Source organism: Pygocentrus nattereri, chromosome 4, assembly GCF_015220715.1.
Source record: "Pygocentrus nattereri isolate fPygNat1 chromosome 4, fPygNat1.pri, whole genome shotgun sequence".
NCBI lineage: Eukaryota > Metazoa > Chordata > Actinopteri > Characiformes > Serrasalmidae > Pygocentrus > Pygocentrus nattereri.
In genome coordinates, this window is record NC_051214.1 from 21,755,584 (window position 1) to 21,779,640 (window position 24,057).

At 41.4% G+C, this 24,057-nt stretch overlaps 1 protein-coding gene across 1 annotated transcript in view; it reads left to right on the forward strand.

Annotated features, from left to right (window-relative positions):
- Positions 1–502: 502 nt before the first annotated feature.
- Positions 503–24,057, forward strand: part of LOC108413527 (CD2-associated protein) — a 95,474-nt gene continuing 71,919 nt past the window's right edge. The window contains exons 1-2 of the mRNA XM_017686096.2: positions 503–734; positions 23,767–23,927. Of these exons, the coding sequence (XP_017541585.1) occupies positions 731–734; positions 23,767–23,927 (165 nt within the window). The 5' untranslated portion in view covers positions 503–730. The remainder of the gene's footprint in view (positions 735–23,766; positions 23,928–24,057) is intronic.

Consider the following 24,057-nt stretch of genomic DNA (forward strand, 5'->3'; position numbering starts at 1 on the left):
AAAATTATTTAAAGAATATACAAAGTACACAACTAACGTCAGACCAATACATTATCAGATATCATATAAGAGCCTGTGAACAGTACAGGAGGATGCATGCATACACAAACGATTCACTTACACATTCTTCCAGGCTTCCTCTGTTACGTGTTTTTGTACGGTGTGGATCCCATTTCTGCGTTCAAAGAAACTCCGTTTTTGAGCCCTAGACCAGGTTTCCAACCTCTAATCGGAGAAGTGGACAAACTCGTCGGTTAATCTGTAGGTCGGATGTTCGATTCATCAAAAACGCGGAGTTCGACTCGACGGAATCGGTTCGGCAAGACTGATTCGAAATTCCCATCGCCAATTCCAAGGCGGATCGTGAAGTCTCGCGCGATTCCCGCGTCGAAATCTCGCGAAGTTTTCTTGTAGCGTCTGTAGATGTGTGTGGCACTAGTTTAGTTTCAGGAAAAATCCAAGAAAGGTGGAGACTTGCGGACAACTTCCTGCGCGGTACGCGTACGGACGACGACGCTCAGTCGCGTTCCTCTCCCAGACAGTCGACAGGCCGCCGTCGAGACGAAGGCGAATGGATTTATGTCGTGAATAAACTCGTCTTCGCGGGAAACTCCTCGGCATAACGTTCGCTGCGCGCGAGCGGGGTAAATATATACATTGCTAGCATCCAGGTGGCTAGCTAACGTCAGCTGTAGGACGGGAGACGGTCCCGCATCGAAGGACAGTCAGTATGGGTGAGTTCCCTCGCTCTTTAACTATGTGACCCTCCCTGCTCTTCTCGCTGCCTTTCACGACCAAGTCGTGTCACTTTAGAAGTCCGTTTCTGGTGAAAACAAGGAATCGCTGGGCTGTGACCAGCGGACCTCACCATAGCAAACTGGCTAGGCTCGTCCCGACGAGAACATTCCTGCCGTTTTGTCTCAGAACTACTTCCATACTGGTCTCGACGGCTGAAAGGTCTATTGAGAAAAGTTGACAAAATCCTATTGTTTACAGTAATAGCTCACACGGGCCGTGTCCGCGGAGGCAAGGGGTTCAATTTAACGTCGGCTGCCGCGCCGAGAGAGACGTCTCCTATACGCTGAAGTTAACTGAGAGGAATTAAGTCAACAAATATAGCAGCTAGCCAGCCTGGCACCGGGCAGCCCCGCTGAAATGCTCTTAGGTGGTGGTGCGACTTCTCGTACTGTCCTGAAATACAGCAAGCATACACATTTCGTGCTCACGTTTTAGATTCTGAACTTTTCTTGAGTTCTTTTTTGCCAGGATATGGTGAATCAGTTCTAGGTGTTGGGCTGGCGCTGACCAACCTGTCAGTCCACTTTCTGCAGGCCCAAAAATGTTGGCAACTAACGTTGGCTCTCGGTCTCAGATACAGCCTTGCTGCTAGCTTACTACTACTGTGCCAGAAATGCTCTTATAAGTCTACCATGTGGTGAGTCACGTGTGGATTCAGTACATCTGGAGGGCAGAGTTTTTCGTCTTTGGCTTATAGGTTGAAGTGTCTGAACATGTCAAGTGTTCTGACACACTGCTCGCTTGCTGGAGTCTCTGCATGTGCGCCTCCAAAGCTGAGCTGCAGTTCTTTAACGCTCAAGCGAAGAGGGTCCAAGTCTAACTGCGTCTAGAAGAGCCAGAGAATAGGTTCTTAGAGCTGAACGCCTGCTGCTCTACTGGAAGAGGTGGCTGGCAGGCAGGTCGCTTGCGTGGCCTTGAGTGCTTCCCCCCTCACCAGTAATACATCAAGGTGTCCCCGAAGTTATGTAAGTTAAGCATTCCGCTGAAAAGGATCCGGTTCGGAAGTATGGAAGTGAGCAAGGCAGAATTATTTCCTAAGACGCATTGAGCCGTGCTTCAGTAAAGAATGCTGTACCTGGGTGAGGAAACCTGTTGTGTGATTATGTGGGCACTGGGAATGTCAGTGAGCGATGCTGTTCCGACATGTAACATAAAAGTAATGTGAACCCTTCTGCCAGTGGTCCAATTTGTAGAAATAAAGACGTGACACATTTGGTGTTTGGTTATGGGCGCTGTGGGCTTGGTTCACGCCCCTCTTTCAGAGCCAAGCACAGACGGTTTGTTTTATTTCTGCGCTTCTCTCACTGTGTGTTCGGATTGGACAGACGTTTGTGGTCCCGTCAGGTCTCAACTTAAGGCTGAGTCGCTGCAGTCGATGTTAAAACTTCCACTTCGCTCTCAGGCTCCAGGACGTTTAACCACACCTTCTGTAAAGCCATTTGTCATTTACAGAATCTTGATTGGCATTTTTAGGAGTTTTGGTGATTGTTCGAAGTTTGCTGAAACACCAGCTGAACTGTTCCTTGTTGTGTAATCATAATAACACCTTTGTGTTTGTACTGCCCTTTGTACTGTACTGTGTTGGACTGATATGAACAACACTAAAATCTGTAGTGCAGCCTCACACTACCATAATACACCGATCAGGCATAACATTATGTCCACCTCCTTGTTTCTACGGTCATTGTCCATTTGATCAGCGCCACTTACTGTATAGGTGCACCATGTAGTTCTACAGTTACAGACTGTAGTCCATCTGTTTCTCTGACACTTTGTTAGACCCCTTTTACCCTGTTCTTCAGTGGTCAGGACCCCCATGGACCCTCACAGAGCAGGCACTATTTGGGTGGTGGATCAGTCTCAGCACTGCAGTGACACTGATGTGGTGGTGGTGGTATGCAGTGTTGCTTGAGTTTTTAAGCACTGTGTCCACTCACTGTCCACTCTATTAGACACTCCAGTCCACCTTGTAGATGTAAAGTCAGAGAAGATAGCTCATCTGCTGCTGCACAGTTTGTGTTGGTCATCCTCTAGTCCTTCATCAGTGGTCACAGGACGCTGTTGGCTGGATATTTTTGGTTGGTGGACTATTCTCAGTCCAGCAATGACACTGAGGTGTTTAAAAACTCTGTCTGGTCCACGCAGACCAGCGCAACACACACTAACACACCACCACCATGTCAGTGTCACTGCAGTGCTGAGAATGATTGATTCAGCACCCAAATGGTACCTGCTCTGTGAGGGTCCATGGGGGTCCTGACCACTGAAGAACAGGGTAAAAGGGGGCTAACAAAGTATCAGAGAAACAGATGGACTACAGTCTGTAACTGTAGAAACAAGGAGGTGGTCATGATGATGTGCCTGATCAGTGTATATATTTTCAGTAGTCCCCCTACATCTCATTGACATTGGATTACAGGATTGCATGGTTACATGTATTACGTGAAAACTACTCGTACCATAGAGCGGGGGTGTCAAACTCAGCCACATACATGGTGGTATTAAAACATCAAATCTGTGGGCCAGAGAGGAATAAAAGGTTTTATTTCATTTTTAATGTTGTGCTATAACACAAACTGGCTATTGTTTATTCAAAATAAACAAAAAAACTTCAGTAGAAAAATATAAGCACTTACAATAGACCTTGCAAAAGTACATAAATACTTGAAATGGTCAAAATGTATAAGTCACTCAGGAACTCGGTAATTTAGATCTACGTATTTGCTTGAAATAGACACCTGGCATCCTTTATTTGCTGGAGATTTGTTAATACTTTGGCTAAATTCTGAGGAGCTGAGTTAACATTGGGTGTTTAAAATGGTTGAAATACAGCTGGTGTGTTTGCTGCATGACTGGTGTGGAATTGTGTAAAACTTGGGTCTAACCGCTGTCCTATAGACTGTTGCTGGGGTAGGAGAGTCAGAGCACACATTACATTACATTGCAGTGCATGCTGGGTATTGAAGAGTAGCACATTGTGAAACAGGCTAATTTTAACAGAAAATTGTGGGCAGGATAGGATTGTGTTGCAGGCCTGATCTGGCCTGCAGGCCTTGTGTTTGACACATGGGCAATATAGTCAGTTCACTGTGATTACTCCCAGTTTAGGCTGCACTGGATGCTTATTTGTCATGAGTTAGACTTGTAAACATGCACTGCTCAAAAAATAAAAGGAACACTCAAATAACACATCCTAGATCTGAATGAATGAAATTTTCTCATTGAATACTTTGTTCTGTACAAAGTTGAGTGTGCTAACAAAATCACACAAAAATCATCAATGGAAATCAAATTTATTCACAAATGCAGGCCTGGATTTGGAGTCACACACAAAATTTAAGTGGAAAAACGCACTACAGGCTGATCCAACTTTGATGTAATGTCCTTAAAACAAGTCAAAATGAGGCTCAGTACTGTGTGGCCTCCACGTGCCTGTATGACCTCCCTACAACGCCTGGGCATGCTCCTGATGAGGTGGTGGATGGTCTTCTGAGGGATCTCCTCCCAGACCTGGACTAAAGCATCCGCCAACTCCTGGACAGACTGTGGTGCAACGTGGCGTTGGTGGATGGAGCGAGAGATGATGTCCCAGATGTGCTCAGTCGGATTCAGGTCTGGGGAACGGGCGGGCCAGTCCATAGCTTCAATGCTATCATGTCGGCCCACCCTTTACATCTATAACAGCTTCAACTCTTCTGGGAAGGCTTTCCACAAGGTTTAGGAGTGTGTTTATGGGAATTTTTGACCGTTCTTCCAGAAGTGCATTTGTGAGGTCAGACACTGATGTTGGACTAGAAGGCGTGGCTTGCAGTCTCCACTCTAATTCATCCCAAAGGTGTTCTATCGGGTTGAGGTCAGGACTCTGCAGGCCAGTCAAGTTCTTCCACACCAAACTCGCTCATCCATGTCTTTATAGACCTTGCTTTGTGCACTGGTGCGCAGTCATGTTGGAATAAGAAGGAGCCGTCCCCAAACTGTTCCCACAAAGTTGGGAGCATGAAGTTGTCCAAAATCTCTTGGTGGTGAAGCATTAAAAATTCCTTTTACTGGAACTAAGGGGCCGAGCCCAACTCCTGAAAAAAAAGAAGAAAAAAAACCCCACACCATAATCCCCCCCTCCACCAAACTTTACACTTGGCACAGTGCAGTCAGACAAATACTGTTCTCCTGGAAACCGCCAAACCCAGAGTCGTCCATTGGATTGCCAGACGGAGAAGCATGATTGGTCACTCCAGGGAACACGTCTCCACTGCTTTAGAGTCCAGTGGCGGCATTGTGCTTGGTGATGTAAGGCTTGGATGCAGCTGCTCGCCCATGGAAACCCATTCCATGAAGCTCTCTACGCTGTTCTTGAGGTAATCTGAAGTCCACATGAAGTTTGGAGGTCTGTAGCGATGGTCTCTGCAGAAAGTTGGTGACATCTGCGCACCATGCGCCTCAGTATCCGCTGACCCCGCTTTGTCATTTTATGTGGCTGAACACTTCGGGGCTGAGCTGCTGTCGTTCCCAATCACTTCCACTTTGTTATAATACCACTGACAGTTGACTGTGGAATATTTAGTAGTGAGGAAATTTAATGACTTGACTTGTTGCACAGGTGGCGTCTGATCACGCTACCATGCTGGAATTCACTGAGCTCCTGAGAGCGACCCATTCTTTCACTAATGTTTGTAGAAGCAGTCTGCAGGCCTAGGAGATTGGCCACAGGAGCATAAAACCATTCAATGATTTGGATGGGTGAGTGAATACTGTAGTGGGGGTTTTAAGAATTAAAATAAAAAGAGTCATATTTCACTTTTTTTTTTTTTTTTCTCCGTTTAACAGTTTCATGTACAAAAAAACATTCAGGTTTTGCACTGTGTGTTTTGCTTTTTTAAGAAGGAAAGGTCTTTTTCTGAGTGTCACCTCTGTATGGTGATACACTCTGCTCTGATTGACTGTCTGTGTGGAGGGGACAGAGCAGAGGATGTGGTCACTTTGTGTAATGTAGTGCTCAACTGTGGCTTTAGCAGAGCACAGTAAACAGACCAGACATGTTCCACGTTAAGATTGCTTGTGCTGAGATACTGATACAGTCACAAAATCATGAGCATTTTCCAACAAAGCAGCAGGATTTAATGAGGAGACCTTCACTTTGTAGGTATTTTTTGTTTACCTAGTTATTGTAACTGACATAATGCAAATTTGTGTTGGTGTGGATGTTGACTTCTGTAAAGACTTGGGCCCAATCCCATTTCATCCCTCAACCCACCACTGAGCCCTTTAGCCCTCCGTTTTACACATTCATGTCTGTGGGCGAGGGTGTCCTGGTTCTTGTTGGGATAGAGGGGGAGGGAGAAGTGTTGGGGCTGCATGGCCCACCAGATGGAGGTTTTTCAGAGGCACACTCGAAGCAGAGTCATGAGTGAAAAAGAAAAACCGGCAAGTTGACTGTGTGAGTGACTAAAGAAACCCACAAATGTGGGAATGTTCTCTGTTAAAAAGTTACGATAATCACTGGTTTATCATAGTTTAATGATGTTTCAGTGTGTGTGAACTGAACAGTGTTCTGCGGTGGCTGCAGCAACTTCTTTACTCGTGTCTGCGTTATTCAGAGAAGAAACAAGGAAACTTCCACTGGTCCGTGTAAGAAGGAACAGAAACAATTGTTTATTCCTGACTGTACACGTTATGAAATTAAATTAAAACAAACTTTCAAACCATGGTTAGGTTGTTCCAGATATGAGATACAACACAACTGTAACGCCAAACATGGCAAGAAAACTGTGTTGCTACCTGTATCCTGACTGCTGCTCACTCATAACTACTTAAAAACATGTCCATCTCCAGCACTGTAGCTGCTTAGCTCTTAAAGTGACAGTGCACCTAATTTCTGAGCATAAACAAATGGAGCCTGAAGACATTTGTGTCTACATAGTCAGTACAAATATCACTTTCGGCATCTTAATACTGCGTTAAGCAGCAGTATATACCTATATACATTTCTTATGAAAAAAGTTAACTATTTACATTTACACACAATGCAAAAGATGATCTTTGTTTTGGGTCCTACACAGTGCATTGTGGTCGTTTCTTCATAACAAGCATAAAAAAAAATCATTAATAGCATGCTAATGTCTCGGCAGCATAGCTGACTAACTTCCCGCTCCACTCTTAAATAGTCCAGTTGTTCTGACGCCTGAAGTGCCAGAATGTAACTGTTGCTACATTTTAAGGTGGAACAGGAAAATTTGAGCAAGAAGCTGGTGAATAGCTGCCTTCACCTTCATATCACTGAAGAATTAGGGGTGGGTGATAAACAAATATTGCATCCCCACTCTGAAAGTGTATCATCGCTGTCTGAAGTTAACAAGTATCTCCAAAATAGTAAATTCACAGGAACGGGCCAAAACGTTCTTTACTTTGAATGTAAGTTAAAGGAAAATGTTTTTATTCTGAGCCATTTTGGAGCATTTCTACTGGTCCAATCATCATGAAGTCTTCACACAATGTGAAGGACAGCTGCTGAGCTCAGGTGATGCAGAAAAGTAAAAATCGCAAAAAAAATGGAGATGTGCTTTTTCCATTGGATAGCAACGATATGATTCCCTAAATGTAACTAAAGTCCAGCAGTGAGGAGCTCAACTTTACCCTACTCTGCGGTCACTGCAGACGGGCAGGGTCGCCTACAGAGCAGCGTTAGTAGCTATTATTGAAGTAAAGCTCTTCTTTATTTGAGGGACCCATTTCGTAGGGAAGATTTCAACCACTGTTCATTGTAACCCGGGTTCCAAGAGGTTAGGGTGATGCTTGAAAACACGAGGTTGGGGTAACAATCAAATGGGACTGGGCCATGGCCTGTTCTTAAAGCCTGTCGCCGAATAGCATCCTGTCCATTAACATGTACGACAGCTGCAACAGTAAATGTAGAAAGGCTGGTGGGAGGAGTGTTTATTCAAGTGATGTGAGTGTGATACAACAAATCCAGGACCCCCCTTAATCTTTTACATAGAGGGGATTTAAACACTTTGGCGGGGAGGCACTTCTTGTGAGCTGTGCTATAGGTCTTACCTTTTCCCATTCTTTTTTTGAAAGCTTTTTAAAAGGACACATGAATTTAACCAGACAACCAAATTTTTAAATAGCAAATACATTTTCTGTAGATTAGGCGGTTTTGAGAAGCCCCTTTGTTTCCTCCTGGCGTTGCAACTGCGCAACTCCAACAGCATTAGCCATCACGTTCTTAGCTGAATCTGCCTCACACTTTCTTTTCAAGGCTGTGGAAATGAGAAGTAGCATCTGAGTGGCTCCTGGAAGTTGGTGTTTTGTTACAGTTCTGCACATTTTACAAAAATTGAACAGCTCATTTCACTGTTGTTGGGTTTGAACTACAGAAATGCACGGTTATTTCAGAAAAATGAATCACATCTCAAAGCGCCATATTTTTTACAACCGTGAGGCGCCTAGGAACCAATCGCAATCCAATTGAAAGAGGGGGTCATAGTTTCTGACTGTCAGTGGAAGATGACTCCCTTCAGTCTGAGGGGAGATGAGACCCCTGAACAGAAAGCATTCTCCACCTCAATAAGAGTGAATCTGTCATAACTGATTTGGCAGCCTGTTACTAACCCCAGCCATGTTCTAATGAATGAAAGATAATTATTTTAGTGATATATAGTGTTTTTTTTAGATAATGTGCTTAGTTATTGTCACTTGGTAAAATATAATGACATAAATTGGCATAAACTAAGATACTCTTACAGAGGGACCACCTCTTTGTATGTCATTGTATGTATAAATATCACCAAAGTGTAGCTTATGTTAGGTGACCTGTTTTTTATATATATTTATATAAAATTTTCCCCCGCTTGGGTAATAGTTTACACACGTCAGCCACTCTTGGAATAAGGAGTTCACCTTCAAGGTCCTCCCTCTTTTACACTCCCTTTCTCCTGACGTCTAATGACTTTTAAAAGCATCTGAACGTCTCCCTACCAGAAAGTATGTGAAGAATCTCAGCAGCCACTCCCTTCATCTCACCTGTTTTTCTACCAAAACAAAAGACTTAAGGGTCACTGTCTATGTTTAGATTTCTGCATTATTAACAAATGAAACTATAGTGTATTAATAGAGATGCACAGGTTTTGGACCGTATTGTCTTTAGGTTCTCTCGTTTGCTTTGACAGATGTTTTTATTCAGCTACAATGTTAATTTTTACTCCAGACCACTTTCTGCTCTGAATGAAAAGCTCCAGACTAAACTCGAGAACAGTGAACAACGAATGTACAGCTTATCAGATTTAAATGAATGTGGTGTATGGTGAAGTGGAGGTGGTTGCCTGCAGAGCTAAACAATTTTAAAAATGAGCAGTGGATATGAAAATTAAGATGAATCAAGAGCAATGAATGAATCCAGTAAACGAATCAAGAGTTTTTAGGCACTTATTAGTATTTTTTTCAGTACTAGAAACCTGTCAATTGTTTCTTTGAAAAAGCAAATATTTCTTAAAGCCTTGACATAAAAATAAGAAAACTGTCAACAGGTTAGTTATTTCATTGGTAACTTTAACATTACAGTTGTCGAATGTTGACAAAATCTGATTTGGTGCACTTAGTTTTGTGGCCCTCGATCTCGTATGGGGAAAGTGAAAGTTTTTGTTATTATTGACATGTGCATTCCGACTAAATTGATCTTCTGTAAGGCTGTGTTCCCACAGCAGGTAAAAGTGGCCCAAATTCAATCTTTTTCCTCAGATGTGACACAGATGTGTTCCAGTGTAAACAGCAAAAAACTGAAGTCCAATTTGTATCCGATCTGCGGCAGTGCGACTCAGAACAGCCAGATCAGGATTCATGCGACTTTATCAACTCAACTCAATGTTTGTCATAATTTCATGCTGCTGAGACTCATAAACGTTTAGGCTGATGTTTCTGTACAAAAGATTTGTGACTTATCGTGACCGCTCAATGGTCGAAAAGATTATGACAGAAATAAGAACAGTTATTAGAACGAGGCTGCAGCATCAAATAATTGTTAAAAGTCTGAAAGAAAAGTTTAAAGAATCCAAGTGTGTGAACCAAAAAAATACACCGCGCCCTTTTTACGGCAAACTGTAACACATTCTGGGTGATGAGCCCAGCTGTCAGCCATCGGAGCTTCATTATGGTCTCCTGTGATGCTGGTGAAGATGAAGCTGAGTGTCCGTTCACTGGTGGTTGTGATTGTTTACCTCTGGATGAGCCACGTAAATTAGTGTGAAGCTCTGTTCTTTTGAGCATCCAGGTCGGTTTAGCTGATCTGTTCAGATGGATGTCGCATACAGATTACATGTAAAAGATACTGTAAACAGCCAAACAAACGTTTACCTGCTGTGTGAATGTAGCCTAAAATGCGCGAAAACTTTGGTCTGCAAAAATGTGGGGCTGGAGGCTTATTGTTTCAGCGCTGGTACACTGTTGGGTTCTGTGCAGGTACTTTTTTTTAATTTTTTTTTTTATGTTCATCAAGGTACAAACAATGTAAATGTTCCCTCAAAGGTTCTACGGTCTGAGTGTGAACCTCAAATAAGTTTTTCCAGGTGAAAAGTTTGTATTTGTACCTTTTCATAACTGAATGGTTTAAAACAGAACAGTAAAATAAAAGCCTGGAGGCGAGACGGGGTGTGTGGAGGGTACAGCTTAATAAATATCATTTCAGTGGATTATGGTTCGGTTATGTTCCCTGACTAAAGGTACTGAGATGTGCCTTTGAGGGTTCCACCCCAGTGAGAAGAGGGAAACTGACTCAGAGACAGTTTACTCTGTTTATTTCTGAGCGTGTATTGCCCGAAAGAATAATACACCTGTAAACATGTTGTATTATTCAAATGAAACAAGATAAGTTATGATGACCTCCTCAGTAACTAAGAGCTAACAAGCTTCAGACTGAGCCATAAAACTGCCGCAATATTAAGTTCGGCTCAGTTTTGTCCGTTTCTGCTAGATTAATGTTAATGATGTTTTGTTCCAATAAAGCTTCTTACAGCTGATTTAGTTTGGCGATTTGGTATTGGGTTCATTTCTGGCTGATTCCAGGTGGTTTAGCTGTTCTTCTGTCACAGCTGCCGACTGAAAAGCTGCCCAGTGGTGATGATGGTTTAGGAATTTAATGTCGTCTCATCTTCAGAGTCTGACCAAATCAGCTGTCAGTCAAATGTGATCTTAAGTGTCCATTTTCTGCTTGTGGCAAAGTAAAAACGTTTAAATGGCTTGAGCATCTCCTACAGCGGTTAAAGTCGTTGCTTAGAACTCTCAGAGGAGTGACACAAAAAAAATCACGCTTCTCAATCAATCAGCTTACGTGGCCAGATCTAACTGTATAATGGTGAATATTTGTTAATGGAAAAAAAAAAAAGAAAAATAATCACGAGTGGTAATGATGCAAAAAAAATCCACTCTGTTTTCAGTCGACAGAATATGAAATGTTATGGTCAAGAGTATTGGGCAGTAGACAGTGTTGACCCCTTCCTTTCTTGCTTGTAAACAAGTGTTGAGGTGCAGCATGTTCAGTACCACCAGCTCTCAGATGTCATTGTTTATAACTGTATGGGTGTGTCTGTTTTGTAAGTTGCCCTCTGAGTTGTTCCACCCACAGCAGAACTGTGTATGACGTCATTCTTTGTGGACATTTTATACACATTAACAAGGCAGTGTAACCATATATAGGATGCTGTCACTTAGTGTTGTCATTTGCTGGGATGTTGATGAATACACATGCAGACACACCCCCATGTGTATGCCTGTGCTATTACTTCTGTATTATTTATTTAAATCACTTCCTTTTAATCGCAAGGCTCTTACAGCTCCAGGATCATAGTAGACTGTCATGCTCTGCACCTTTGGTTCATTTTTAATTGCTTTGTGTAACTGTCAAGTTGCACAGACATGTGTTTCATGAAACATGCAACTTCAAGTAGTTTTACTTAGTGATGCATCAAAAATTTTTTGACCAAAACTGAACAAAATTAAGCATTTTAACATTTAAATACCAAACACCACAGTTTTTCATTAATGTTGCAACTTTTTTCAACGTTGCATAAATTAAACAGAATAAATGTGTTTTTGTCTTGTTTTTCAAAGAAAAAGAGCTGGCTATGTACGCACTATATTTACACACTTTTTAGTGAGCTAGTATGCGATTTGGGATGCGGCATATCTTACAGAGATGAATCTTCTTCGTAGTGAGCTGACAAGTTTCCTCTTCAGATACTCCAACAAGGAGGATGTGCTTCGTGCCAGCTAAGCTCGGCTTTACAAAACATTACAATTGACCACCAGTTTAGCTCCAGAACTTTTGAAGGTTCTGTTCTTGAGGCAGCCATCATGCTTTTGGTAACTCTCCAGTGAGTGGTAATGTCAAAACATTTCTAATGAGCACGAGAAAGATGGGTAATGTCACCAACTCATCGACTACTAAATTAGTTGCTACCTAATTTGGACGTCGAATTTAGTCGGCTAAGTTGAGTAGTCATTGCACCCCTAGTTCAGTGGTGTGGAGTTCCAGATGTTGAACAAGCTCATGTAAAGTGTTAGTTGTGTCCAAAGACAGTTGCAACCAAATGTAGCAGTACGATGAATCGGTTACAGCACTTACGACACAAACACCCAGTGGAATGGGAGCAATGAGTGAAACAATGTGATGGAAATGAGCCACTTTTCACTGCGGCTGGGGGTTACCGGTCATCTCTCAGGCCTGAAACAGTAGACAGGCTTGTGTTCCTTTTAAGAAACCTGTAAAGAACTTTGGTTTTGTGGTCATGCTTGCACCTTATTTAAAGTGAGAGTTGCTTTTGAGCTTTAAGGAAGTTGCTCACTATTCTTAAAAGAATATCACTAATTTAGATGGTTCTTTTATGGTCTAATTATTTATTTATTTATGGTTAAATATTTTGTTCTGCTTGCACAGTTTTAGAGTCCCTTGAAAGGATAGGTAAAAGTTACCACTACTTACACAATTTAATGATTACAAGTGGTGCTGGTCCTGCATTATGCAAGAAAAAAGAAATTCAGAATTGAGAATCATTATTAAATATGAAAATAATGGAGTGGGGTTTTTTTTTGGGAATGATGCCAGCCCTGTTTCGTGCATCAAAGTTTTCCTGTTGAATGCCAGCAACTTTTAATTTTTAGCATATCACTGTTGATGGAAGAAAACCTCGTATCTCAAATAGTAACTTTACAGGAGGAGGAAAAAACCTTCTTTACTTTTAATGTATGTCAGTGGAACCAGAATTTTTTCCAAGTCATTTTGGATCATTTCTTTTAGTCCATTTGTCATGAAATTTTCACACAATGTTAAGGGTAACAGGCATTTTCAAATTATGTCAAAAACTGAAAAATGTCAAAAACAGAGATACAAGGTTTTCTTCTGACAACAGCGACATGAAGAAAGCCCCATTTAGAAGCCCCTATTATTATTTGTGCTAGTCTAATTTCCTTACTCTCTGAATAAAACGGGGAACAAAGTTCTGAAACTCAAACAATGTGATTAATTTAGTTTATGACAGGCTTGAGTTTCTAAGCACCTCTGTAGGATGATTTCCAGTAAGGCTTTAGAAAATGCAACCTATCCATGTTGTGCCAGGTAACTTTCTAGTTACCACAGCTTCCAGTTTCTAGTTCACTCACTAGGCTCAAGGTTACTTACGGTGCTTTCCATTTCAGTGAGGGAAGTTTCATCTAGAGGTCAGATCCCACTTCCTCACTGCACGTCTTTTTATAAAATTTCCAGTGTACAGAAATGACCCGCCACATGCCTCTGAGCTCCTCGAGCCACCTGTGAGCTCATACTGCTGTTACAGACTGTTTCCTCTGAAAAACAGAAACAAGGGTGGGCTTTTTTAAGCTCTTCCCAGCACCGTTATGCTCATATCTTGGAAGGTGAAGCCCGCAGGGGAATCAGATAGGGGCATGGACAAGTTGGTCGATTTTGTTTGGGTTCCTGTTAAAAGTGCTCGTTGTGTCAGCTGATTATAATCGGTTTGCCCCTCAAGGATCCGTGGCTGAAACCTTTATATTACCTAGCTTTTTTCATGGCTGTGTTGACACAACCTCTTCCTGCAGTTATATGGTAAATATGCCACTTACAAAAAATGTTTGTTGGAAAAGATTGTTACCATTTCAAGCCATCAGGGCAAATAGACCAATCACCTTATCTGTTTTCCTCCCTGAATGGCTGCTGTGGGAATATGGAGGCCCAGAGTCTTGTTTAGGAGGCTGAGTGCAGTCTGAGGCTCTGGACTGGCGCCCAGCTGCAGGCTGCCTCTGGCCGGGAAGCCACAGTGCTTGGCCAAGCCTGTCATTATGTCAGAGTGATAGGCCAGTGCTGGAAGACTGTCGTGCTGTGCAGTGTGGTGGTGCTTAGGCAGTCTGTGCCTTTGTGTCTCTTTGTCTGTGCAGTGGATTTCCCAAAAAACTGCCATAATCATAGTCTCAAGCAGCGTAAGTGAGTTGGTTATCTCACACAGCAAAAATAAAATGGGTATTGACAACCAGTCGTGGATGAAGTGTACCAACTATGTACTTGAGTTAAAGTAGAGACACCCAAGGTAAAATATTACTCCAGTAAAAGTAGAAATTCCTCCCTTTAGACCTCCATTTGAGTAAAAGTACTAAAGTATTTGCCTTCAAATGTACTTAAGTATAAAGTAAAAGTACTAAAAGAGTAATTATGGCTCTGATGTCCTGTTATCATTTTATAACAAGACTCACTTCATGAATTCATTTTAGGTGAAAATCCTCCAGTGTCTCTCTTGGTAAACCAGTCTTTTAATAGAAAGTCATTAATTAGTGACACTGACGTCTATTAAAATGATCATAAGCACAAAACACTGAAGGTAAACCGTTTCCATCAGGGAGAACCGAGTGGCTCTGAAATCACTTTTTACACACAAGCAAAGTTTCAGTTTCAGATTTATTTACTATTTAGTTCCAAGTTTAAGTTTAATAAAAACTGGCTTTAAACTCAGGATCACAGATGAGCTCCTTTACTATATTGATCTGTAGGTCTCTGTTCATAAACATAAACCAGCCCAAACTAATTTACTATAAAATGAAATGGTGTTTGTATAAATTCAGAAAAAAGCCACATCAGTCACGAATGCATATGTGGACATATTTCTATATTGTGCTCTATTTACACAAAGTTAGGTTAGTTCATCATTTATGTTGAACAGACTCTCCCAAAATTTTACGCTGCTGCGCTGACGTTGAACCGTGTGCTGCACTGGGTCGGTATGACCAACAGGTCAAAACAAGCTCAGAACAAAGTGACCGCTGTGCCCTGATTGGGGCTCTTGCTTTGCGCTTCTTTTGTTTTGACACGTTACATTTTTATACACACAGAAACCAAAAGGAACGACAGATTTCAAAATGTAGTGGAGGAAAAAGTCAGATATTAGACTTTGAAATGTAGTGGAGTGAAAGTAAAAAGTCGCCCAGAATGGAAAAACTTCAGTGCAGATACAAGAAAAAATACTTAAGTACAGAAACTAATTACGTTTACTTAATTATTGTTCACCACTGTTGATAACAAATCAGAGATGTTATATTTACCTTTCAGGTTATGCTTGTTTTTTGTTAAGGTTCTTCTACTAAAATGTTTTTGAGTATTAAGCATTCATGTTTTGTCTTCAGATCTTCGAGCAGCAGAGCAGTAAACCTGGAGTAAATGTGTAACAGCGTAAAATAGCCACCTGCCTTGTTAGCTGTAACACACTCGAATATTACTTTAGAGACTCGCTAAAAGCAAGGTTGAAGGAGAGAATGATCAAGAGCAGTTACCCTTAAAGAAAACTGAAGAGTTTGTGCAACAGTTTTACGCAGTAACTTTTTCACACCTTATGCTGCGTTCACACAGGAGGTAAAAGTGGCCCAAATCTGTTTTTGGTATAGCTGTTCACAGTATCTTTTAAATGTGATCTGCATGTGACATCACTCTCCTAAACTGAGCCCCAGTCAAGTTCTTCCACACTAAACTCAGTCTTCCATGTGCTTATAGACCTTGCTTTGTGCACTGGTGTGCAGTCATGATGGTACAGGAAGGGGCTGTCCCCAAACTTCCCACAAAGTTGGGAGCATGAAATTGTCCAAAATCTCTTGGTGCTTGGAGTTCCTTTCACTGGAACTAAGGGGCCGAGCCCAACTCCTGAAAAACAACCCCACACCATAATCCCCCTCCACCAAACTTTACACTTGGCACAATGCAGTCAGACAAGTACCGTTCTCCTGGCAACCACCAAACTCAGACTCATCCATCAGATTGCTGGACAGAGAAACGTGATTGGTCACTCCAGGGAACACGTCTCCACTGCTTTAGAGTCCAGTGGCGGCATTGTGCTTGGTGATGTAAGGCTTGGATGCAGCTGCTTGGCCATGGAAACCCATTCCATGAAGCTCTCTACACTGTTTTTGAGCTGATCTGAAGACCACATGAAGTTTGGAGGTCTGTAGTGATTGACTCTGCAGAAAGTTGGCGATCTCTGCACACTATGTGCCTCAGCATCCGCTGACCCCACTTTGTCATTTTACATGGCCGACCACTTCGTGGCTGAGTTGCTGTCACTCACAATCGCTTCCACTTTGTTATAATCCCACTGACAGGTGACTGTGGAATATTTAGTATTGAGGAAATTTCACGACTGGACTTGTTGCACAGGTGGCGTCCGATCACGGTACCACGCTGGAATTCACTGAGCTCCTGAGAGCGACCCATTCTTTCACTAATGTTTGTAGAAGCAGTCTGCAGGACTAGGGGCTTGGCTTTATACACATGTGGCCATGAAAGTGACTGGGACACCTGAATTCAATTATTTGGATTGGTGAGTGAAAACTTTTGGCAATGTAGTTTATCTTTCTCTGTAATAAGTAGGAATATGCATGGGTACTTGATAGCTTTGTTAACTATTGGCATTTAAATACTCAAATCACTGACAACGTTTCAATGCAGGAAGGTGGAGGAAATGTACAGACTAACAATTTGGAGACTGTTTTGCTTGTATCTGCATGTAAGTATATGATGTTAGCTGAAATATATTTAAATATATCTAAAATATATTTTCTACTTCACCAAATCTTGGATATTGATTATATCCCATCCGCCCCACCCCAAACAAATGCACACAGTCTGCAGCAGCTTTGACCTACTTTCCAATCTATTTTTAGTGTATATGCTTTTGTGAACATGAATTGTTTTAATGAAAATCTTTGACACATGACACGTTGGCATTCGGCTCATGCCTACGACCAAATCACAGCGGCAGTGTTATTTTGCGATAACACACTCCCTCTTGTGTTCCGTTGCTTAAGCATAACTTGCCTATTCAAGCCTCCAGTAGTACCTGAACGTAAGATTTGATTTAGAGCTGCAATAAAACTCTGCTGGAGAATCATCACAAGCAAAAGCGAGAATCAAGCTATGTTCACAGTACCAGGTCGAAATGGCACTAATCAGTCTGGCTCTAATAATGAAGCTGAGAGCTGATCAGACTTAATGATCTTCTCAGCGAAGCTCGTTCTGCTCGTTAGTTTGCTGATGATGCAGTGATTGTCACGTGACGTTACTGAGTAGGATGAGCGCATGAGGGTCATTTCAGAATGCTGTTCAGGATGTCATTCACATTAGCGACTGGTTTAAAGCACTTACCTAAACGAGTGTGAACCATCGGGGTCAGAGAGATTGGATTTAAGTAGTGAGGTTTCTAATGTGAACGAAGCGTGAGTCAATTTGGCTACGTTTACGCAGCAGGTAAAAGTGGCTCAAATCTGATCTTCTCCTCATATGTGACACAGATATGTGTCCATGTGGCTGTGTGAACAACTAAAAATGCATTGAATCCGACATTTTCAATTCTGATTTGAGACGCTTTCATATGTGGTACTGAAATCTGATCCGTATCCGATCTGCAGCAATGTGACTCAGTTTGAAAGGCCAGATCATTTCATGTGACTTCATGTGACAACTCAACATTTGTCATCACTTCGCGCTGCTGAGACCCAAACATTTAGGCTGATGTTTCTGTACCAAAAAAACAGGAGACTCATCGCAGCTGCTCCAAGTTTCAAGAGGTTTCGAGCGAAACAGCCGAGCACGGCCGAAGGAGCCTGAGACTGCAGCGTCAGAGAACGGTTTAAACAATCCGAGGACACGAACCAAAGAAGTGTCAGTGGCCGTATAATGCGCCCTTTTTATGGCAAACTCAAACACATTGAGGGTGTTGAGCCCAGCTGTCAACCACTGGAACTTCATAATCGTTGCTGTGATGCTGGTAAAGACGAAACCGGGAGCGACTGGCGTTTGCTAGTTGTCATGATTGTTTACCTCCGGACGAGCCACGTGAAGTATTCTTTTGCGTATGCGGGTTGGTTTGGGAGCTGATCTGTTCAGACTGATGTCGCATACAGATCACATTTAAAAAATAATGTGAGCAGCTAAACAAAAAAAATTGGATTTGGTGAGAGAATCAGATTTGGGCCACTTGTACCTGCTGTGTAAACGTAGCCTAAGTCACACAGTGTTACTGCAGACAAGCATTTTTTTTTTTTTTTTTTTTTTTACTAGAGTTCAGTAGCCCTACTGTGTAAAGAGTGAGGTGATTAGTGTTGAAGTCAGACAGCAGCAGCAGCAGCAGTGCACACAAATCCTATCTGGCAGCAGAGCTAACAGAACAGGGTCATGTAACCACACAGTGGGTTGGAAGCTGGGAATGAATGGGACGATGTTGCTCACTGACACACACTGATCGAGTGTGACCTCCCAGAGAGCAGTGGGAGTTTTCTCATGGCCTTGGCTATGATTTGTTTTGCTCTGCTCAATAATTCTGAAGGAAGGGGTCTATTGTTATCCGCATACAGTATATCACTCATGAACTGAAATACCATTCGCCAAATGTGTAGTCTGATCTTGAGAGTCTGACCAAAGAAAACTGCTGCAGTATCAAGTTCAGCTCAGTTTTGTAATTTTTTTGCCAGATCAGTATTAATGTTATTTTGTTCCAACCAGTCTGTAAATCATCTTACAGCCCATATTGTTTGGCGAATGGTATTGGTTCATTCCAGGTTGTTTAGCTGTTCTTCTGTCACAGCTGCTGACTGAACAGCTGCTCAGTGGTGACGACAGTTTGGGAATTTAGTGTCGTCTCATCTTCAGAGTCGGACCAATTCGGCTGTCGGTCAAAAGTATCCGTTTTCTGTTTGTGGCAAAGTAAGAAGTAAAAACGTTCGGATGGCTTGAGCGTCTCCTACAGCGGTTAAAGTTGCTTAGCAACGGCATCTCAATGGAGCGGGGGTTGGGGGGAAGAGGTTATAACACTTCTCAACCAATCAGCTTGCATGGCCGGAACTGTTGTATAAAGCAATATATTGACCCAATACGTGTTGTATTGCCAGATTATTGCCACTACACAGCTTTGATATGCTGTGCTTTTATATTGATGTAGGTTCTGCGAAGTTAGATGGCCACAAAAGGGTCAATGCTTTGTGTTACTTCACTTCTAACATATGTAAGTAATTTTGAAGGATTGCTAGCAAGGTGTCAAATGTTGGTTACTAGTTAGTGTCTTATGAGAGGAATGTTAGTTAGAATATTAATTTGTATATTAGTAAGGAGGCTCCTCAGTTATTAATATTGATCTATTTCTTACATGTGGCAGTGTGAGTTTATTCTGATTTCTGACTGTTGCTCACGCTTCTCCATCAGGTCTATTTATTATTTAATTTAATGATGCTATAAGTAAACTGCTGGCACAAAAAAGAATAACCTGAATATTTTGGGCAGACACTTGACATTGTTTTCAAAGCAACAGTTCAAAATGTACTGTTGTAAGAAGGTTTACATTTTTTAAAAGGTATTATTTTCCCCAGTAACAGCACAAATCCTTGCTTTATATATATATATATATATATATATATATATGCACATTATTTATATATATGCACATTATATATATATATATATATATATATATACACATACATATATATTTATTTTAAACCTAATTTGAAAATCTTACCCTTTACTAAAAGAAGTGACCCTAAATGTCTGGTTCCTTTACATTTAGGTTTTTTTTTTTTTCCTTCTCATGTAAAGTTTTCATTTTGGAGATACAAGGTTGGTTGAGCTCAGTGAATTCCTCAGAACTCCAGCGTGGTACCTTGATCGGATGCCACCTATGCAACAAGTTCAGCCATGAAATTGCCTCACTACTAAATACTCCACAGTCAACTGTCAGTGGTATTATAACAAAGTGGAAGCGATTGGTAACGACAGCAACTCAGCCACGTAAAATGACAGACTGGGGTCAGCAGATGCTGAGGCGCATAGTGCACAGAGGTCACCAACTTTCTGCAGTCAGTCTCTACCTTCAGATCAGCTCAAGAACAGCATAAAGAGCTTCATGGAATGGGTTCCCATGGCCGATCAGCTGCATCCAAGCCTTACATCACCAAGAGCAATGCAAAGCGTGGAATGCAGTGGTGTAAAGCGTCACCACTGGACTCTAGAGCAGTGGAGACGTGTTCTCTGGTGTGACCAATCACGCTTCTCCGTCTGGAAATCCGATGGACGAGTCTGGGTTTGGCAATTGCCAGGAGAACGGTACTTGTCTGACTGCATTGTGCCAAGTGTAAAATTTGGTGGAGGGAGGATTATGGTGTGGGGTAATTTGAAAATGCTTGTTGCCCTTTACTTTGTGTGTAAACTCCATGATGCATGGACCAGCAGTGATGTCCCAAAATGAGTAGGAAAGATGTTTGATTCCATTGAATTAAACGTAAAGTAGGTTTTTTTCGTTTTCTTATGAAGTTGCCATTTTTGGTCATACTATATATATATATATATATATATATATATATATATATATATATATATATATATATATTTTTTTTTCTTTAACTAGTTGATCATCGCTTGAGAGCTTCAAACCATAATAGCCCTAGTTGCAAGTGTATATGAGGGTTTGTTATTGCACTGTTTTTTTGGTGGTACCCAATGACTGTATCCTTTGTGTGCTGTTATGCCCCTGGACGTAACCGAAACTGCTTCCGCTGAATCATACCATTTTATCTCAAACAGGTCGTTTAACTGTTCGCTTCGCCCTGGAACTGACTGTGTGTTATCATTGGTATCACTGTGTAAATAACCTCCGTCAATAGCTGTTGCTCTGGCGAGTGCTGCCAATCAGAGTATTCTCCAGCTCTGTTGTTGCCAGATTTAGCTCCCTCCTAAGGCACTGGTTCATGTCCCTGTTATCGAGGACCCTATCCGACCCAGAATGATGACTTGTTTGTGTGTGCATTGCTGCGTTGTGACTGAATATGACTGGATAGCAGAAAAAAAATCTGTGCTTCTGGCATTCTGCTGACTAAAACCCAATTGGAGGGAGAAAGAGTCTGTCTGTGTGTTTGTGTTTTATTCCACGGTAAGAATGATGAAGAATGTGATGTTGAGTTTGGACATTCTGGATATGTAAGTCAATTTTTGAAATGAAAGAAATGAAATGTTTTTTTGTCCACCTATAAAATGTTTTATTAATATTTTTTATAGTCATCCAGTGGTGTTTAATGAGCTGACCTTATTTCAGATTACTGTCCTGTTATGACTGTGTTCTTACTCAGAGAGTGGCTCAAATGGTAGTGTTTGGTCACTGCTAAGTGTTGTCCGAATATCCATCAGATCCACACTTTGTATTTTTATGAGGGGACCTAAACGCCTTATATAAAAATAGTAACTAGGGCTGATCACATGACAGGCAACCTTGTTTGTTTAAGGAGATGTTAACTGTTTTTTTACAAAATGCTGCAGGGTGTCCAAAATAAATAAAAGCCTCTCTAAAGAAAGTGTAACGCAGTGCGTCAGAATAAAAGCCCTGTGCAAAAGAATTCTTGTAGTTCTGTTGTTTTACACCAGCTTAAACAGTAAGTAAAGATTTCAGACTTTACCTTTTTTTTTTTTTTTTAAACCATCACGATGGAACAAACCAAAATACTAGTATTTTAAAGTGTGATAAAGTATATAAGACCAGCTTTGGCGGTAAGTATTTCATTTTTATCATTTGTTTTTACACCATTACAATGTAACATGGCTAAAAAAAAAAAGCATTTTAGAGTCTATATAGGAGTGTAGAGTTTTGCTTTGTAATAAATTGATAATAAATATAGTCTCAAGTGATCACTTAGACTTTGCTGCCCTCAAACAAATTAGAAGAATCATCCAGTCTTTAAAAATGGAAGGTTTTCATTGTGAAATGCCATATAGACCACTTTAAAAATATTTCCTTTCATTTATGTTTGTTGTTGGGAGTGGGCTTTAGGCATACATAAAATATCAAACTATTATGGTTAATGTCCCCTTTATTTAAGCAACAGTAGACAAGAGGGAGTGTTTTATTGAGAAATATCATCACATTATTGGCGATAACACACTCCTCGAGTGTTCTACTGCTTTAATACAACAGTTAAATAAATACAGTAAGAAATTAATAAACTGGGCTGTGAATGCAGCATTTAATGTTTTAATGTTCAGTTCCTTCCTCCAAATTGTAGTTCCTTAACAATCAGCATGTTACTATGTCAGAGTAACGAGCTCCAACCACTCGCTGCAGCTCCTTACACTAAATTCTCAAACTGTTGTCAGCACTGAGCAGCTTTTCTGTTTATTATTGGGTCAGTTTTATGGCTCAGTCTGATTTGGTCAGACTCTGAAGATCAGACGACATGTTTGGTGAATGGTATTGGCTTCATTTCTGGCTGATTCCAGGTTGTTTAGCTGTTCTTCTGTCACAGCTCTAATATATGATTGCGCCCATCCAACCAGTCCTGTCCAAATAGAATAGACAGATGTAAAGCAACTGGGCAACAAAGCCAGCGTGACTTAACACAAAAGCACAAACCTGTGATGTGATTTATTATTTCAGCCACAGATTCTTGGCTCATTTTCTGTGAAGAACATATAAAATAACCCATTTTCAGTGTCTTCACTCTGTTCACCCCCCACACATTTATATTACACATGTGGTGTTGGGCTGAACCCGCAGGGAGTAAAAGTGTGGAGGTGCTGTGTGCTTCACTCTTTTCTCCTCCTACATGGCCTGCAGTTAGTGTGTGTGTGTGTGGATAGCATGGACAGGCTGCTGACTGGCTACAGCTGCTAAAGGAGAACCCTACGCTGGACAGTTGTTACACTGTTATTTTTACATAATGCTGCTGTCGGAAGAAAATCTTGTATCTTCATTTTTGATGTTTTTCAGTTTTTGATATAATTTAAAAATGCATGTTGCCCTTTACGTTATATGTAAATGTCATGGTGAATTGACCAAAAGAAATCACCCAAAAGGACTTTGGGAAAAAAGTTTGGTTCCATTGACTTACATTTAAGTAAAGTAGGTTTTATCTTTTTTCAGAAAACAGCGATAAATTATCCCTGTATAGATTAAAGAAACAACAACAACAAAACATAATAATGTGGTGGCTCTACCAGAGCACTGAGTAACACAACACCACACAAGGGTTAATTTATTTGGCAGTGAGGATGTGTGTTGTGCTTCAAGAAAATAAAGTATCAGTTTTCACGCTCCTTCTGTTTATGCCAAGTTGATGTTCACAGAAGCTGTTCCCAAAAAGAAATGGATGATTTCGGATGTGGAAATTCTGGATTAAACCCGTTTCCCTCTCTCCGTTCCCCTCTCTCCCTCCCTCCATTTTTTTCTCTCTCTCTCTCTCACTCTCACTCTCACTCTCACTCTCTCTCACTCTCTCTCACTCTCTCTCACTCTCTCTCACTCTCTCTCACTCTCTCACACTCTCTCTCACTCTCTCTCACTCTCTCACACTCTCTCTCACTCTCTCTCACTCTCTCACTCTCTCACTCTCTCACTCTCTCACTCTCTCTCTCTCTCTCTCTCTCACTCTCTCACTCTCTCACTCTCTCTCTCTCTCTCTCTCTCTCTCTCTCTATAGTTGAAGTGGTGGTGGAATATGAGTATGAAGCCGCCCATGAAGATGAGTTGACGCTCAGGCTAGGAGACGTAATCAAGAACGTGAGACGCATTGAGGAGGAGGGATGGATGGAAGGTGACCTGAATGGACGAAGAGGCCTTTTCCCAGACAACTTTGTGAAGGTAAAACTTGCACAGTTATTTCAGTTTATACCTGCAACTGAAAGAAGGATGTTCTTCTCACATAATCTATGCCATCTGTGAGTTTTGGCCCACTTGCTTATGTTCATGCATTAAATGAGCTGATTATCAT